We start from the raw sequence: 19,448 nt of genomic DNA, 5'->3' as shown, positions 1-19,448 counted from the left end.
ATAGTAGAGGTGTGTAGCTGAAATGTTAAGAGCCTCTTGTGGAACTCAAGCTCTTGGGCATTTCTCCAAAGCCATGAAGAGCAGAGAATAAAATTATAATGAAATATCTGGGTTCCTTCTGATGGAAATCCTTAGTGTTATTTTATAATCTGTTAAATAAGCTCTTAAAATACACAAGCTTGCCAAGGTCATAAGTTCTCACTGTCATCTTTAGATTCAGAACACAACATCACGTCACAACCAGCTCTATCTCCAGTATGTGATGCCTGTCACGTATCACACAACATATATACGCCTCTAATTGCAGTAAAATAACGCCCTATTTTATTACGTCACCTTTAAACCCGCCTTCCACAGCACAGCAGCCAATCACTCTCTCGGCAGAATTAGCATCGCTTCATGCTCCCTGTTCATCAAAGCCTGAGACGCGTCCTGATTGGCTAAAATATTTTCACGAAAGCTTGCCTGCCTTCTTCGCACTTTTTTCCCTTCATTGCAACAGGAACATAACGTGGCTGCATTGAGACCGTAATTCGGAAACCATCGCATCGTCTACCGCGTTTAATTGGTGAGTTTGTCGTTATTATATAGTGCCCACATTCAATTTATGCTTGACTGAATGCTAGACTTTCGCTGGTCGCTTCTGCGTTTCCGTTATTATACCAAGTTGACTGGTATTCGGTATGTGCCGTGCAAGGTCATTCACGCTTGCATCTCAAGGACGCATTGCATCAGGGCTCTGCATTAACTAGTAAACGATATGTAGTAGAAGAAGATAAATCAGTACTTTAAGCTTCGTGATCATGTACACACCCATCTGAACAGCGAGCCTTACTTGGGCTCGTTAGTGTTGATTTAACATAACAGCTGTGTTATTACTTAAAGGGGCACTCAGTAATTTTTTTTCCTTATACATTTTTTTTTACTCCTGAAGAAATGTATTGTAATTTTTTTAACGTTTTAAAATAATGACCACTGGCATGAGATGAGGGCACCAGTCATATTATTAACCTTATAAAAGTTTTATTTACTTTTATTCTACATGGAGAGGGTCTCCTCATGGTGGCTGCCATATTAGGCTCACATGACCAGCTGACTACTACACACTTGGGCTATGTCTACATTAATCCGGATACATTTGAAAATGGTGTTTTCATTTCAAAATGCTCTCCGTCCACAGTAGTGTTTTCAAGTGTTTTCCAAAAGATGCTCGTCCGCACTGAAATGTATGAAAAAGCTTAAATCATGTTGCTGCGCATGCTAAAAATCCCTGTTGCATGTACGGTCTGAAACCCAATTGTCCTCATGTTCAGTTTCCGGACACCAATTCAGAGTAAACTTCCCTTCGCCTTTGAAGGAACGCAATGTGATGGTTGTACAAAGTAACATTTATTTTTTAAAAACGGTATCAAAGTATCAAGTACCACAGCGCTGCTATAACACGGGCCACCATCTTGACTGTTTTGGTTGGACAGATCACATGACAACAAATACATCATCATCATAATAATGGATTAAATGAATCTTGGTTGACTGAATAGTGAATTTCAAAATTGTAAATGTGTATGTACTAATGTTAATTTTAATTTCTACACCTTTCTCCCTAGAGTCAAGATGCCTCACGCTTACCCATTCCTCACTCCAGAGCAGAAGAAAGAGCTGAGCGATATCGCTCAGAGGATTGTTGCCCCTGGCAAAGGCATTCTAGCGGCTGATGAGTCAACAGGTGCCACTTTTGGCCTTTGGATTTTCCATCTTTAGACTTGTAACATTTTGTCCTTCATTTCATACTTTCTCTCCTATCTTCTTGTTTGTGTTGTGCAGGTAGCGTGGCCAAGCGTTTCCAGAGCATCAATGCTGAGAACACCGAGGAGAACAGGAGACTGTACCGCCAGCTGTTGTTTACGGCAGATGACTGCGTCAAGCCCTGCATTGGTGGAGTCATCCTCTTCCATGAGACCCTCTACCAGAAGACAGATGATGGCAAATCTTTCCCCCAGCTCCTTAAGGAAAGGGGTATGGTAGTTGGAATAAAAGTGGACAAGGGTGTGGTTCCCCTGGCTGGCACTAATGGAGAGACCACAACACAAGGTGAAAGAGTCATGGTGTTTAGAGATTCTTTTAAAAAATTTGACTTCTGTTCCTCCCAAAATTATTTATCAGATAGATTATTAAGGGTAAAAAAGGGTTTGTATACCTAAGAATTCTATTATACTATTAGAATTCTGTCATAATTTACTCCCCTTCATTTTGCCTTTCTTTCATTAGTAGAACCCAAAAGCAGATGTTAGACAGAATGTTAGACAGAAAGCACCGACAACCTCGTACACCATTCACTTTCATTTTGTGGAATAAAGATGTTATGAAAGTCAATGAGGGCTAAGGCTGTCTACCCCTAACATTCTGTCTAGCATCTTCTATGGTGTTCCTTAGAAGAATGGAAGTTATATTGTTTTGGAACAATATGATGTTAAGTAAATCATAACAGAATTTTCATTTTGGGTGAGCTATCTTTCTGAACTATCTACCCTTAGTTGATGATATAATGGAATTAAATAGACTATTTACTAACCTTTTTCAGTTGCTTGGCTAAAGATCTATATCATTTTCACAGGTCTAGATGGGCTGTATGAGCGTTGTGCTCAGTATAAGAAGGATGGGGCAGACTTTGCTAAATGGAGGTGTGTGCTGAAGATCACCTCCACAACCCCTTCTAGCCTGGCCATTATGGAGAATGCCAATGTCCTTGCCCGTTATGCAAGCATCTGCCAGATGGTGAGATACATGCACTATCATCATATAATTCAACAGAGAAATAATAGAGAAATAATAATAAAATTATTAAAACAAAATGTATAATCTTCTAAATAATTCTGTTTGGGCCAGTAAATATATTTCAGCATTGAACATTTTTGCCTTAACAAAAACTGTACATTTTTAATGTGCAATAATAGCTAAAAGGTATATAATTATAATTTAATGCCTTGCCAGCTATAAATTCATAAACATTAAGACATTCTAACTGATGCTTTCAAGATCATAATTAATCAGTCTCATGGATTTAACAACCTCATCTGTGTGTGTTGTTTTTTGTTTGTTTTTTTTAAGATGGATAACATTTCCTTGGTGACATATTTAATCAGCAGAATTCACAACAAAATATTTGCATTTTTAATACATCACAAATCAAAGTTTGCAAGACATAAACCGCATGCACATAATCAACATATGCAAATGTAGTTCGAGTAAAGCGTGACCGTTCTGGCCACAACGGCCTTGGACCATCACTTTTGTTTTCTTTCTGAGATGATAACGTTCTTTTGGCTTTCTCCCCAGCATGGCATTGTGCCCATTGTAGAGCCTGAAATTCTGCCTGATGGTGACCATGACCTTAAGAGGTGCCAGTATGTGACTGAGAAGGTTCTGGCTGCTGTGTACAAGGCCTTGTCAGACCATCATGTCTACCTAGAGGGCACTCTGCTCAAACCCAACATGGTGACTGCCGGACACTCCTGTTCCCAGAAGAACACCCCCCAGGAGATTGCCATGGCTACTGTTACAGCTCTCCACCGTACTGTTCCTCCTGCTGTGCCTGGTTAGTATATATCTTTAATTACTTGTGCATGCACAGAAACCCAGTATGCCATAGTCTTTATCTTCTCACAGTCCTGTTGGATATTCAAAGCATTTCCAAACCCCTACTCAATATCCCCTTCCCACCATTAAATAGGTATCACCTTCCTGTCTGGAGGCCAGAGTGAGGAGGAGGCCACACTGAACCTGAATGCCATGAACCAGTGTCCCCTGCACAGGCCCTGGGCCCTGACCTTCTCCTATGGCCGTGCCCTGCAGGCCTCAGCACTCAAAGCCTGGGGTGGCAAGAAGGAGAATGGCAAGGCATGCCAGGAGGAGTTCGTAAAGAGAGCTCTTGTAAGTATGGAAATACCGGCTTTGCAAGCTTCAACAATAGCAGTGACAATAATGGTTGCTTATTGAATAAAAATCTTTCAAACAGTCAATAAACCTATAAAAAATATAGCTATTGCCACTAATTGCAATATTCAGTAAAAATATAATTTTCAAACCATAAGAACTTAAACTAAAATAAAGAGTATTTTGTTAACTTGAGATCATTTTACTGTCTTGTTATCTACTTGCTACTGTTCTGGTTATAAAATACCCCAAAAATATAAAAGAAAATTACATGGTTCTATCCAGTTTTTATCAAGCACCATACCTTACTGTTTATAGGAAATTATTTGAACTTTGAGTCAACATTGCTCTTATAGCCTTGTTTTCTATTGTCCTCTACAGAACAACAGTAAGGCCTGTGTTGGGAAGTACGTGTCTGCAGGAGATAAGGGTGCTGCTGCTGGAGAGTCTCTCTTTGTGGCCAACCATGCCTACTAATCACCAACAAGCCTTTTATATTTCAATCCACATCCTATTCCTAAAGAATCATTGAAGCCAACAGTGCTTCGTAATTATTTTACCTATTCCTGTTTTCTTTCTAGTGTTTGTTACTGCCATTTGTGAGATAAAATTATGAAACCAGGAAGAGATGAAACCTACATGTAAAAGATGTATATAAATCAATATTAATGGTAATTTAATAACTTTATCCATATGTTTTCTGCCCTAATCTCTTCCATATTTTTAAAGCACTCCCATGTGTCATACTGTGTAACTCTCTAAAAACATCTCTGCTCTTGTAGATGTAGTTACGTATATTAATTGTATTTGACTTTACCTTTCAGGGGTTTGTTGATGTTGTTATTGTTTTATGTGATGCACACTGGAAACATTAAAAGTATATTTCACAGCTAACTTCATTTGCTCCTTTTTGTGCTGTTATTCATATTAAACGTTTTGTGAAAATGCTTATTTTTGATATCAAAAGTGAAATTTCCCTTTGAATATATTTGTCTGGTCATCGGATGAACCTTCGAGGACACTATTTCAAAATTTTTAAGTTTTTTGGTTGATGTTTGCTGAAAAGCCCACAAATATAACCAATATAAGAAGCTCCACAAAAAAATGTTTCACGTTTACTACATAATCAGTAAATCATGTGATTCCATGTACCCAAAAAAACACTTAACTGAATCTGCTAGAAACAATTTTACTTCTGCTACATTACATGATATGAGGTGGCTTTAATTTTTTAATGAGGATAAAAAATTATAAACCTAAATGAGAAGGCCACACAAATGTGAAACACCTTTCTGCTTAGCCAAGAAGAGAATGTTTGAGAAAAGATCAAATGGGTTAATCCTACAATTCTGTGATATTTTGACATTGAAACCTTCTTTGAACTCTACTTTTAAAGATATCTTTGTTGCATCATTAAAGGTACATGTTAAAGATTTTGCAAGTCATACTGGTGAAGTTAATTTACTAAAATTCAGATGTTCATCAAGTTAAATGGACATGGTCAGGGTGGACAATAACGGTGTGGATATTCAGTAGATATATTAGCCACTACATGGTCTGTGATTGATATCTAGCAAACATATTTGTAAACTTAAAATATATTGAAAATGTTATATTACATTAATTTCCCATATCATGGTGGACAACAAATCAAAGGACATATAAAACACCTCCACTATCAGTGTTAAAATGACACATTTACCAAAAATGAATACAGGTTCGTGAAAGAATGTAATACAAAAATGTAAAGTTTTGTCTTTGCTCCGTCTTGGACTTGCACTAACACATAGCGGCTCGAATGCAGCATAATTTAAAATCGGTCGTTTTCCGTTTCGGATGCCATAGTAGAAATTTAGTATTCACAGTCAGCTATGATTATTTTAATCAATGAGTGAAAAAGTCAAATAACAGGACGGGTACAGAGATTAAGGCAGTAGTTTTTGGCTGGTCATGTGATTCTAACAATGGCCACCTCTATGTAGAATAAAACAGCTTTTATAAGGTTACTGATATGACTTTAATTTAATGTTAGTGGTCATGATTTCCTACATACAGTGCATCTGGAAAGTATTCACAGCGCTTCACTTTTTCCACATTTTGTTACGTTACAGCCATATTCCAAAATTGATTCAATTCATAATTTTCCTTAAAATTCTACAAACAAAACCCCATAATGGCAACATGAAAGAAGTTTGTTTGAAATCTCTGTGAATTTATTACAAATAAAAAAAAATTAAATCACACGTACTTAAGCAACACGTACCTTTGCTCAATACTTTGTTGAAGCACCTTTGGCACCAATTACAGCCTCAAGTCTTTTTGTATATGATGCTACAAGCTTGGCACACCTATTTTTGGGCAGTTTCTCCCATTCTTCTTTGCAGGACCTCGCAAGCTCCATCAGGTTGGATGGGGAGCGTCAGTGCACAGCCATTTTCAGATCTCTCCAGAAATGTGCAATCGGGTTCAAGTCTGGGCTCTGGATGGGCCACTCAAGAACATTCACAGAGTTGTCCCGTAGCATCTTGGCTGTGTGCTTTGGGTCGTTGTCCTGTTGGAAGATGAACCGTCGGCCCAGTCTGAGGTCCAGAGCGCTCTGGAGCAGGTTTTCATCAAGGATGTCTCTGTACATTGCTGCATTCATCTTTCCCTCGATCCTGACTAGTCTCCCAGTTCCTGCCGCTGAAAAACGGCACAAAGAAATTTTGTTTCTCATGGTCTAAGAGTCCTTCAGGTGCCATTTGGCAAACTCCAGGCGGGTTGTCATGTGTCTTTTACTGAGGAGTGGTTTCTGTCTGGCCACTCTACCATACAGGCCTAATTGGTGGAGTGCTGCAGACATGGTTGTTCTTCTGGAAGGTTCTCCTCTCTCCACAGAGAAACGCTGGAGCTCTGTCAGAGTGACCAATGGGTTCTTGGTCACCTCCCTGACTAAAGCCCTTCTCCCCCGATCGCTCAGTTTGGCCAAGCGGCCAGCTCTAGAAAGAGTCCTGGTGCTTCCAAACTTCTTCCATTTACATGGCCCAGTTTTTCAAAAAATTTAATCTGGATCAAATTGATCCGGATTTGGAAATCCCATGTTTTGCTATCCAGGATCACCTGATCCATCTTACTTTTATGCCAGTTTTTTAAAGGAACGTTGGATTGGATCACTGTGGATCCAATCATTGGATCCAAATACCAAATTTCAGGATTACCAAATCCTGTTTACCAGAGCCATAAATGGTACCAACAGTGTAGCCTACTGGCTTAGCAAAGAACAACAGGTAGGCAAAATACCGGTGGCCACAAATAGACATTGTTTGTTTTAATTTTAAGAAACAGAAACACTGTAATAAACAGAAATATTTTACATTCCTTAATTTGTTATTATGTTAAATAAAAAAACAAAAACAATACTATCCATTAGTCAAAAATCATTTACAGGACAGATAACAGCTCTTTCCATCTCGGCCTTTAGTAGATGTATCTCCATCTGCACTTTTTTCTGCTGCAGTTGTGTAAGCAAGATTTGTTCTTTACCCAGTTCAATTTGTACTTCTGCTCTTTCAGTTTCCTGTTTCAGAAGCAACTCATAGCTGTCACCATCCTGGTTAGTAGCTGAGGAACGTTTGTGTTTTCTTGTTGGAACATCTTGGACTGTCTTCATTACATCCACTGTGGATCTATCTTCCTCCTCAATCACTGTAGTCAAGTCCAGGACAAACATTTCCTCTGCAGGAAGGAAGTCCTAGTCTCTGTAATTGTGGCCTTTCCATCTGCTTCTATGCCTTCAATGCCATGCACAGCCTCTGATTTTTCTCCTGTGATATCAAGGACCATATCAGTGAAATCACCCCTCTTATATGGCTTGTTATCTGTTTGGGGTTTCTTGGCTTCAGTAAGGTCTTTCGTTGCCTTGGCCCTAAGGTTCTTCCATCTCAACATAACTTGTTTTATGGTCCTCTTTTGGTCAGACCCCATAGCATTGACATGATTGGTTATGTCCTCCCAAATGTTGTGTTTTCCTTTTTTGATCACTTCTCCACCCTTTGCAGAGCTGAAACCTCCTACTATCGAGGGAAAATTGGCCCGAACACCCTCCAGCAGTGCACAGGTTTCTGCCACAGTGAAATTAGGCCCTTTAGTTTTGAGTCCATTGTTCCAACTCTTTGGTGCCAACACTGATCTTAAAAGCCTTGAGCATGATTGCTTTGGCTTGTGCTCAAATAGGCTTACACCAATCAGGTTTTCACCATTTCTCTTAGCCTACAGAAGCATCCACATGGCGGGTATTGTTCATCGTTACCGTAGGAGAAGGTACTGTCAAAGGGTGCATGCTGAGCATGCCAAACCACTCGAGCAATACACATCAGGAGAACTGTATGCACGTTTTCGCTTTGGGAGAGATGACGTTAAGTTCATTGCAGATCTTGTCAGGTCAACACCAAACCCAAAGGAGTCATGCTTTATCCGTGGAGGAACAGTGCTTAATCGCTCTGCACTTTTTCGCATGTGGGACTTTCTACCAAGTAATTGGTGACAATATGGGAGTGAGAAAAGCAACCGTGAGTAATGTGGTGAAGGCTATGTCAGTAGCACTGGGCAGTCTGATCAATCAATTTGATTGATTTCCTTTCCCAAAGATGACCAGACAGCTCAGACTAAGCACAAGTTTATTTCAAATGGGGAACATGCCTAGCACTATTGGTGCTATTGATTGTACTCATGTGCATGCTTGCTATTGATTGTACTCATGTGCATATCCAAGCACGTTGTGAAAGGGAGTGGGAGTATGTCAATCGAAAGGGGAGGCACAGCATCAACGTCCAACTTGTGGGCAACATTGACCTCATAATAACCAACTGTGTTGTGAAATGGCCAGGGTCTGTTCATGATGCATGTATTCTAAGAGAGAGTGCACTATACAGAGAGCTTCAATCCCACTGACCAAATGGCATAGTATTCGGAGACAGCACGTGTCCACTCCTACCGTGGCTAATGACCCCTTTTCCAGTTGCAAACACACCTGAGCAGGCACGCTTCAACTTCTCACATTGCAAAACAAGATGTGCCATTGAACGCTTAAATGGAGTCCTGAAGAGAAGTCTTAACTACTTGCGAGTACAACCCAAGGTGGCATGCAACATAATCCTTGCCTGTTTTGTTTTGCATAACATCGCCACCAGGCGTCATGTCCCTCTTGAAGACAATTTTGATGGACCTGAGCCTGATGTAGAACCAGCACAGCCGCCAATGTTCTTACCTAATGAAGGACACTCTGGACATGCAATTAGAGATGCAATTGTGAGGAATTACTTTTAACTAGGCTACTGCATGACTGAGTATTTTTGTTGTTGTTGTCATTGCCATTAATATACTGTAGAATTATAGAGCTTTAAGCAACAGTGAAATTTATTTGACAGCTGAGAGCTTTGAGATATATATATTTTTTTTTTTACCATATCTCATTAGATGTGACATGCTTCATATATGAAGAAATGTATATATCATCAGTAAACACTGATTTTGTGATCATTCACTTTATATATAAAAAATAAAATAAGAAATCTCTGATTGCATTTGGTTCGAAAAATCACAACTGAATCCACTCTTCTGATGGGATCAGGATAATCCAGTTTTTTTTGGATCAAATAGATCCCAAACAGAGTTCAAAGTTTTGAACCCAAAACCCAAAGGGCAGGTTTGATCCAGATCAAATGTAAGATCAGATTACATGCTCCGATCTTAGTTCAGAATCCCTCTTTTGCTTTTGAAAAACCCTTTTCCAAGATTTGATCCAATCCGTGATCCGAAATCCCACTGGATTACTTTTGAAAAACTGGGCCCAGATGATGGAGGCCACAGTGCTCATTTGGGACCTTCAATGCTGCATAACTGTTTCTGTACAATCCTGTCTCGGAGGTCTTCAGACAATTCCTTGGACTTCACGGCTTGGTTTGTGCTCTGACATGCACTGTTAACTGTGGGACCTTATATAGACAGGTGTGTGCCTTTCCAAATCATGTCCAATCAACTGAATTTACCACAGGTGAACTCCAATCAATTTGTAGAAACAGCTCAAGGATGATCAGTGGAAACAGGATGCACCTGAGCTCAGTTTTGAGTGTCATGGCAAAGGCTGTGAATACTTATGTACATGTGATTTTTTTCGTTTTTATTTTTAATAAATGTGCGAAGATTTCAAACAAACATCTTTCACATTGTCATTGTGGGGTATTGTTTTTAGAATTTTGTGGAAAATAATAAATTTTATCAATTTTGGAATAAGGCTGTAACATAACAAAATGTGGAAAATGTGAAGTGCTGTGAATACTTTCTGGATGCACTGTATATTGCAAAATTACAATTCATGTCTTTAGGAGTTAAACTTTTTTAATGAGGAAAAAATCATGCACCTTTTACTGTATTTTTGTCAAAGATGTTTGACGTGCAGCTCTGGGGACATGAGGAAATGACAGTGCACTAGTTGAAAATAATTTGATCATTTATTTAAAATTGTACTTTTAGGCCCACAACAGTGTGTAACATTACAAGTTGTCTTAATTCTTTTTACCATGCCTATTCATATTGTAATCGGGGGAAATTAAACAATATAAATACCACAACTTGAACCAAGGACTGAAATTTCACCGAATTGTGGGAATGACCCCCATGCCATATTCTGAATTTGAAAGTTTACCAATAACTGGGCTTATGGTTGAAATGCTAATTGTGATTGAGATGCAACAAAAAATGTAATTGTGAATGAATCTTGATTTTATTACATAATTTGAAATATTACAGTCTTGAAGAGGAGCTTTTGCCTCAGGACACAAAAGTACAATCTTGTAATCCATAAGCAAAATAATATTTGTATTTATTTGTACAGCGCATATACAAAATATATGCATACTACCATAGATATACATACATATCTATGGTTACTTACTACAGTGTGTAAATCTATGGTACTACTATATAGCGGAACTGTTTACGTCTCACATCAGTGCGGTCGGACATATTTCTATGCCACACCTTCTGCTGTGATTATTGTTGTCGCTTGTCAATATTGAGATAATGAAAGCGGAAGATGATGGATCCGTGTCGATCTGATTATGACATAACATATTTGCAGATTAGCTCATGTGATCATTCCGATAGACTGTGTTTATGTATCTTCGGTTAGACTTCGCTTTGTACGTCATACATTTTTCTGTATGTAACAGTTTGTTTTGACACTGTCAAAGGTTTCAATGGATCGAGATGAGAGTGTAAACTCCGACCCTGTCATCACTGACAGTGAAGGTGAGAGGCTTTAATACCAACTTTAACATTGTATACAGTAGTATATAATTAATAGTTTTATATAAAAACAGCATGTTAATCATAATATTTATTCATCTGTATGTTCCCAGGACGTTGTCGCAAGTGGAGGAATTGTATTGGATTTTGGTGAGTGTCTGTCAAGTCTAAATAAGTGATAAGGTGAAGCAGTAGTATATCAATCTTTATTATCTCTGTGTTTAGGTTGCTGGGGCTTTGTAATAACTTTGGATATGTGGTGATGCTGAGTGCTGCTCATGACATACTAAACAAACAGGAATCTCAAAACACAACAGTCCCTGTAAGTCATTCCTTGACCTGCCAATGATCATATTGGCATCAAAGTTTAGGTTTAACCTGATCCATTCAACTTTTGTTGTAGACTCTGGCTCCAGAGATCAGGAACACCAGCAATAGTGGCCGCTATGACTGCAATCCTGTGTCCACTGCAGTAAGTGTTTCGACTTGGTATTTTAACTGTAGGTGTGTGTGTATATGTTCAGTGAATGACACTCATGCTACTATGTTTTTTCTTTCTCTAGGCAGTGCTGCTGGCAGATATTCTACCCACCCTCATAATCAAATTCACAGCTCCTTTCTATATACACAAAATGCCTTATGGGTAAATATGACATATGTCATATATGGCATCAGCATCTAAGTTTGAGAAGGATTATTCTTGTTGAAACTATAGTGCTCTTATAAGAACTGGACGGACAGCCATGAATAGCTCAAGAAATGGCAAGCCAGTTAATAAGATCAAAAGGACAAATCTGAATTTTGTATGTAGCACGGTACAATGTCGTCCTGAGAATTGTTGATTAACGAATAATTTATCAGATTTTCCTTTTGTATTTATTATGATCAGATTCCGTGTGTTGGTGTGTTTCTCTACGGCAGTAGTCAGCTTCCTGCTGGTGTCATTCTCTTCAACTATATTAATGAGCATCTTTGGTAATGAGAGCTAAGATGAGATGCAACATTGTTTCAATTCATTCTGAACGTTCTGAATCACTTCCTGAATCTTTCCACAGGTGTTGTCTTTGCCAGTGTTAGTTCAGGATTGGGGGAGCTTTCCTTTCTTTCACTTTCTGTGTTTTACAGCAGGTAGGGCCTCCTAGAAACCCATTTGTTCATTCATTCAATTTATGTTTGGAATACTACTCATTGCATACATGAATATAGCATACTGCTCATTGCATACTGTGCAGTAAGCACTAAATACTGGCCACTAATTTTTTTATTTATAAATTTTTTTTACCCCCTTTTCTCCCCAATTTGGAATGCCCAATTCTTTAGTAGGTCCTCGTGGTTGCACAGTTCGGGTGGCAACCACGAGGACAATCCAGGTGGCGGAGGACAAGTCTCAGCTGTCTCCGCTTCTGAGACTGTCAATTTGCGCATCTTATCACGTGGCTCATTGTGCATGAAACCGTGGAGACTCACAGCATGTGGAGGCTCATGCTATTCTCTGTGATCCATCCACAACATACCACGCTTACAACCCATACCACCCATTGAGAGTGAGAACCACTTAATCATGACCATGAGGAGGTTACCCCATGTGACTCTACCCTCCCTAGCTACCGGGCCAATTTGGTTGCTTAGGAGACCTGGCTGGAGTCACTCAGCACACCCTGGATTCGAACTCACGACTCCAGGGGTGGTAGTCGGCGTCAGTACTCGCTGAGCTGCCCAGACCCCATGACACTTTTTTTTACAGTAGTATGGTACATTATTATTGCATTTGTCACTTGACCTCATTATGTGATTGTTGAGTGGTGTCTAGTTTTCTTTATGACATAAACAGTTATTTCACTCTATAAATATTGCATATGTTTCATTCATCACACTGGAAATAGAAGGTCAATGCGAGTGTGTTGGAATACAGTTCATTATGGAATACAGAATTCCTCTCTGTAAACTGCACATTTTGCAAAATGTAGACATACCTACCTACTGTAGGTATTCCATGCACACTGAAGATAGGGTTTACTGTGCTCATTATACACATTATAAATGCTATTCCAAACAGAGCCACGCTCTCTGTATCTGCATTTATCAATACTTTGCTCTAATTGTCTCTGTTGAATTTCTCTATGTGTATTTCTCTTTAAGGGATGTATTAAGTGGCTGGGGGTCTGGCACAGGGGCTGCAGGAGTAGCCGGAGCTTTGCTTTACTCTGCATTTACACAAGCTGGTCTAACGCCTCAAGTTACGTTGTGGATCATGCTGGTTGTCCCTGTTATTTTGGCAGTTAGGTCAGAAGAACTTACTGGATTGTACCTGTGGTCCAAACTGATTACATAAATATTTGTGCCAAAATCTTTGACTGCTCACTCTTTTCCTGTTCTTTTTTTTTAGCTACTTCTTCCTCCTGGTGTTTCCAGCGTCATTTCCACAGTGGAGTCGCAGCGAAAGTTATCATAGTCCTTTCACGGCGGAGAACTCTCTGGAGAGACGTCCTTTAATTGATAATGACTATGAGAAATATGAGGAAGAACAAGGTGTGTACTCTTTCTTGTCTTTGTCCTGCTGTTATTCATTGCCTTAAATGGATTGTTACCCCCCAAAATAAAGATATAAAAAAAAAAATGTTACCCTCATCCCATGCCAGATATGTATGACTTTCTTCTGCAGAACTCAAACAAAGATTTTTAGAAGAATATGTTAATTCTGTAGGTCTTTTCAATGCAAGTGAATTGTGACCCAAATTTTTAAGCTCCAAAAACACATAAAGACAGCATAAAAGGTAGGCTCTTTTTGGCGCTTCAATGTTCCACCATGCACTTGCATTGAATGTACATCTTGTTTTTGTTCAGCAGAATAAAGAATGTCATACACATCTGGGATGGCATGAAAAAGAGTAAATGATGAGAGAATTTAAATTTTTGGTATCCCTTTCATAAATACCAGCATGAAGCAGCATTGATATTTTTTAAGGTCTTGTAAACAGCTCTCATAATATTGTGTATGGTGACTTATTCAGATAACTGTACTGGCCATGCTCTCTTTCTTCTGACAGAGGACAGTCTCATCAGACCCCTAACCCTCACTGACAAAATGTATATCATGAAAGTAAGCCATTCTTTGTGCATGTATACAGTCCTCAGTTTTGTGTTTCTGGCCTGGTAAAATGATTTTGCTTCTGCTTTGGTCAATAAAAATGTAATGCAATTTAAAGATACCCTATGTAATTTTGTGCTTCATTGACAAAATGATAGTGGTCTTGGACTTTATACTAATACCGTTCATCATTGATGCTGCATTACACAGAAGCAAAGGTTTTTGTTACTGATGCCATTGTAAACGTATTCAATTTGCAGGCGTATTTGTCACCTGTGATTAAAGGAATATTTCGGCTTCAATACAATTTCAGTGAACAGCATTTCTGGCACAATGTTGATAACCACACAAAATTATTTTGTTTATTATAAAAATAAATTTGCTGGTACAGTAAGACACTAATGATGGAATTGAATGGGGCCAGTCCATAAACATTCAAATACTCACTGTTTCAAAACTATAGATGCAAGACGTAAACATTATATGGTTTAACATATAACAAGGGATATACATTTACTGGTGCTATGTTGTCATGACTATGAAATTGTAATCTTCGATATACTGTAACTTTACACAGATAAGGTTTGTAAGCGATTTTATCACACTAAAATCGTGTTAACAGGCATATTGTTTACATGTTGTGGCTGGCTATACTTTTGAAATGTTATGTTTTTTTAATGGTAATGAATTGGGCCCATTAATTTCCAATGTCAGTGCTTTCCAATGTAATAAACAAGGAGCTGTGTCAAAAAATGTTTTGTGGTAATCAACATTATGCCACAAATGCTGTCAATTGAGCGTGACTTGTATCGTGTCCGGAATGTTCCTTTAAATATATTTGGAAAGTGTTTAATATAAGGAGCTAACCAAGATAAAGTGAGTAGTATTCGACTGGTCATGAGAGCTCAACGTGGCACCATGTTTAGTATGCTTATGTAGGGGGGAAACATATTTTCTTGGCCTCTATATGGCTGATGTGTAAAAGTGCAAATATTGCTTTAAAGTACATAGCTTATGTGTGTCTGTCATGTAGAATAGCATGTTGTTTGTGTGTCTGCACCTTGTTGTTCTGCAATCAGCAAACACCCATCCACTTTCTCTTGATTCTATTTCTATTTTAGCTACTTACCAAGGTTATCTCTTTCAGGGCCTGCTGAGGTTTATTTTACCTCTGTGCGTGGTTTACTTCGCAGAGTATTTCATTAACCAAGGACTGGTGAGTGCTCTATACTGCCACTACTTTGATGAATCTCAGTTATTGGTGTATAACAGTGAGACACCCCTAAAATAACCTGTGAACTATCAACATCATGGTTTTCTCCATCCATGCATGCATAGTTGGAGCTTCTGTACTTCCCTGACTCTCATCTCTCACATGCAGAACAATATCGCTGGTAAGGACACACATCTTTTTCTTTTTTAATGCTTTTGAATCCTTCTGAAACAACAGCATAGCCCAGTATAAGTGTTTTAGTAGAAAGAGAGGGACAGAAGGACGTTGTGCTTCTGCTGTTTGGGTCTGATGGTATTTAATGACTTGTGTTAGGATGTCATTACCTCTCAGTCATTTGGCCAGCAAAAGCTAATTTTATGTCATCTTCTTCTCTCCTCTGCAGGTACCAGACACTTTACCAGATCGGTGTGTTCATTTCCCGCACTTCTCTCGTCTGCTTTAAGATCAGGAAAATCCTAGTGCTCTCACTTTTACAGGTAAGAGCTGGAGCTCCCCCAAAGGACAACGCATTTTATACAATTGACCCTTCCCTAAACTCCCCCCTCCCATAGGAATGAATGGGAGATTGCCGTGAACGGTGCCGGTTTTGGTAAAATATTTTCATAAACAGAATGGATAATATTCTTACATGGGCTGGTTAAAAAGTGATATTAAAAAGCATATTTATATGATGTTTCATTGTAAAATAAATTATTAAATTACACAGTAATTTGATTGAAATCTGTGGAGACTGTGAATCAGAATTTAAAAAAAAAAACTATTGTCACAGTAATTCGATGGCAATTACACACCTGATCAAATTAATGAAAGTGAACAGAACTCCACATAATGTCTCATAAAACACTCACTATGATGCTGTGAACTCTTTTATTTACTATCGCCTTCTCTGAGACGTGAATCAATACGTCAAATAATTAACATTACGTTTTTAGGATTAATTTACCTTGGAGCACATGTAGGTCTCCTTGCTGTTGTTATACATGTTCATTTGGGAATAAGGACTGTGTGGGGAGGGGGCGTGCCGGGCTGAATGGCGACTGTGTGGCACAAGGCCGGGTTGGACACCTGCAGTTGATTATCTCGCCCAGCTGTGGCTGATTACAGTGTTAGCGGGCAAGAGATAAAGCCGTGGCGAGAGCTGCTGTTGGTGAGAGACTCTGAGAGAGAGAGAGACTCAATAAAGCTGTTTGTGTGTTGTGCTGGAAAGCCAACAGATTTATGTGTAGTGTTTAGCTGAAGAGCCAACAGAGTTTATGTGAAATTTTGTGCTGAAGTGCCAACAGAGTTTATGTGTGGTGTTGTGCTGAAAAGCCAACCTTTTCTGTACTGCTGAAAAGCAGCTTTATTGTGTACGACTGTAAAGTGCAACAATAAATGTCTATGTGTTTTGTCAAGCCGGCCCCAGCATCCTCCTTTCCAAGAACTTCCTGACAGACTGACATAGATTAATACATAGCATGCTATGCACAAGATTTATTAAAAAAAAAAATTAAATAAGAAAGAAAGAAAAAAACACTATGCGTATCCTCTCCAGGTCATTTGTGTCACCATTTGCCCCTGCAACAAAATTTTTGACATTTAAATGGATAATTTCTATAAACATTTGCTTAAAACTTCTACTCTAGCACACTTTATTTCCATAGACTCTCATTGGAAAAAAGCAATCACTTATCAGATAAATGGCAGACGGTAACAGTTGCTAGGATGTTGCTTAAGGCGGGGCTTAGCAAAGGGTCAATTTTACACACTGCCATGCAAAGGCAAAACATTTGGTAAAAATTTGTCATAGTCTCTTAGACAATGATATGTCCTCATACACATTTGGCTGGACAGTCAAGAAATTTTGAAACAATTTTACTCGGTTTAAGTGCTAGTGTAGTTAATATATTTTGGTTTTGTAGGGTAGCATACATTCGCAACACTAAATACAATGGTAGTAAACATACATTATGAAATATAATTTGTCATTTTAAAATTTGATTCAAAACCCTGGTTACTCTCTCACATTTTCTCATTTAGTGTGTGAATGCTGTACTGCTGGGTGTCGCAGTATATTACCAGTTCTTGCCAAACCCATGGGTGGTCTTTATTATAGTTCTCTATGAGGGTCTGTTAGGAGGAGCTGGCTATGTGAATACCTTCTACTTCATCAGCAAAGAGGTATGTGAGCCAGTAATTTAATTATTTGATTCACGTGTATCAATTCATGGCCCATATATTGCATTTTCTTACACTGTGTTTCTTGACAGACTGCTGATCACGAGAGAGAGTTCGCCATGGCTGCAGCGAGTGTAGGGGACAGCCTTGGCATTGCTCTCTCTGCAGCTGCCGCCTTCCCTGTTCATCATTATTTCTGCTCATTATAAGAGAAAGTGTGTTTGTGAAAGAGAGGATATGTTAACATTATGTCATGAATTCACACATTATACAAACATATGTATGCAAAGATATCCAAAATGATTCTAGAGTGTGCTGTTAATCTTTTAATAAAAACTACATTCCTTTGTGCACTAATGATTTGACTGAATAAGTGTTGGTTGACTGATCTGACTGACCATTTTTTGTTTTATTTGAACTCTTACTGACTCCATTCAGCTAATTAGAGGGTGTCACATTGCATGACCATAATTGTAAAATATGCTTTAATTCAAAATTCAGGAACCATATATACATGTAAATGTTTCCTTGAGATTCACTATTGTTATTAAAATGTTTTCATTGGGACACTTTGCAATTAATTGTGTGCTACTTTCTTTACCCCTATAAGAAAATGAGGAGCTAGTTCCCTACGTGCTAATGGTAACATTTATAAGCAGTTTCATTTCTCTTTTGTGGGTATAAATGAAACTGGCTTTTGCAGTTACATCTCTATATCACATGCCTACAGACTCAGCAATAATACATGGAGTTCCTTACTTATTGCTATATGTAGATTTCATTTTCCATTTCAGATGAGTTGTCGTCTTTCCAGGATGGAAACTGCTGCGATTCAAATTCATGCTAAGGCCACCCAGCAAAAAACTATACAAGGGAAACTTACTACATTCATCCACTAGATGGTAGTATAGAATATGCATGCAGCATAATCACATCCATACAAGGTGCAGTTTTAAAAGAAAGTGCTATCTTACTACAGAGTGGTGATTCAATTAGAAGTTGAATGCATTTACACCGATCAGCCACAATAAAATCACCTGCCTATATTGTGTAGGTCCCCATCGTGCCGCCAAAACACTGCCAACCTGCAGCTCAGAATAGCATTCTGAGATTATATTCTTCTCACCACGATTGTATTGAGTTGTTATCTGAGTTACCGTAGATTTTGACAGTTTGAACCAGTCTGCCCATTCTCTGTTGACCAGTTGGCACTGTTTGGCGGCACAAGGGGGACCTACACAATTTTCGGCCAGTGATTTTAATGTTGTGGCTGACCGGAATATAATGGCACCCATAGGTTAGCATCTAAAATACCATTTCGACTGATGACAAAAAGAACATTATATGTTACTATATCATATATTATAACAATATATGATGCCACGAACTTTATTTAGCCATTTTTGTGAGGTAAACGTGAGGAACGCTTCAGATGTATATTACCTGAGTATATTACCTGAGTATATATCTCCTGACTCTTAATAAGGAAGATGTTGGATGCTGTCACACATATTCACGCTAATCTCGTGCAGTGTGGCTAAAAAAATTATACATTTTCTAAAAGTAATAGTTCTTTCATCATTTACTCACCCTCATGCCATCTCATATGTGCATATGTAATTTATAATTTATAATAATATCTCAGTTCTGTAGGTCCATACTATGCAAGTAAAAGGTGACCAAAATTTTAAAGCTCCAAAAAACAGTCAGCATAAAAGTAATCCATATGACTACAGTGGTTTAATCCATCTG

At 38.5% G+C, this 19,448-nt stretch overlaps 2 protein-coding genes across 2 annotated transcripts; both read left to right on the top strand.

The window, feature by feature from the left end:
* Positions 1-424: 424 nt before the first annotated feature.
* On the top strand, positions 425-4,827 carry aldoaa (aldolase a, fructose-bisphosphate, a). Its single transcript, XM_052139834.1, has 7 exons — positions 425-568; positions 1,608-1,726; positions 1,825-2,091; positions 2,615-2,775; positions 3,337-3,595; positions 3,731-3,930; positions 4,315-4,827. Exons 2-7 carry the CDS (start codon positions 1,615-1,617, stop codon positions 4,408-4,410), a joined length of 1,095 nt encoding a protein of 364 aa, XP_051995794.1. The 5' UTR covers positions 425-568; positions 1,608-1,614; the 3' UTR covers positions 4,411-4,827.
* Positions 4,828-10,955: 6,128 nt separating this feature from the next.
* On the top strand, positions 10,956-18,258 carry cln3 (CLN3 lysosomal/endosomal transmembrane protein, battenin). The gene is made up of 15 exons (XM_052139231.1): positions 10,956-11,220; positions 11,331-11,367; positions 11,443-11,539; positions 11,621-11,689; positions 11,781-11,860; positions 12,107-12,192; positions 12,273-12,345; positions 13,357-13,500; positions 13,604-13,746; positions 14,265-14,317; positions 15,453-15,521; positions 15,644-15,699; positions 15,922-16,015; positions 17,559-17,699; positions 17,789-18,258. Exons 1-15 carry the CDS (start codon positions 11,169-11,171, stop codon positions 17,903-17,905), a joined length of 1,311 nt encoding a protein of 436 aa, XP_051995191.1. The 5' UTR covers positions 10,956-11,168; the 3' UTR covers positions 17,906-18,258.
* The last annotated feature ends 1,190 nt before the right edge of the window (positions 18,259-19,448 follow it).

Source organism: Xyrauchen texanus, chromosome 12 (assembly GCF_025860055.1).
Source record: "Xyrauchen texanus isolate HMW12.3.18 chromosome 12, RBS_HiC_50CHRs, whole genome shotgun sequence".
Taxonomy (NCBI): Eukaryota; Metazoa; Chordata; class Actinopteri; order Cypriniformes; family Catostomidae; genus Xyrauchen; species Xyrauchen texanus.
This window is presented reverse-complemented; position numbering and strand designations above follow the sequence as displayed.

Bases quoted from the DNA above. Each gene is read 5' to 3' on its own strand.
- cln3 (XM_052139231.1), top strand. From the start codon at position 11,169: ATGGATCGAGATGAGAGTGTAAACTCCGACCCTGTCATCACTGACAGT. The intron at 11,221-11,330 runs GTGAGAGGCTTT...GTATGTTCCCAG, and splicing joins TGTCATCACTGACAGTGAAG to GACGTTGTCGCAAGTGGAGG. The intron at 15,522-15,643 runs GTGAGTGCTCTA...ATGCATGCATAG, and splicing joins ATTTCATTAACCAAGGACTG to TTGGAGCTTCTGTACTTCCC.
- aldoaa (XM_052139834.1), top strand. From the start codon at position 1,615: ATGCCTCACGCTTACCCATTCCTCACTCCAGAGCAGAAGAAAGAGCTG. The intron at 2,092-2,614 runs GTGAAAGAGTCA...TCATTTTCACAG, and splicing joins TGGAGAGACCACAACACAAG to GTCTAGATGGGCTGTATGAG. The intron at 3,596-3,730 runs GTTAGTATATAT...ACCATTAAATAG, and splicing joins TGTTCCTCCTGCTGTGCCTG to GTATCACCTTCCTGTCTGGA.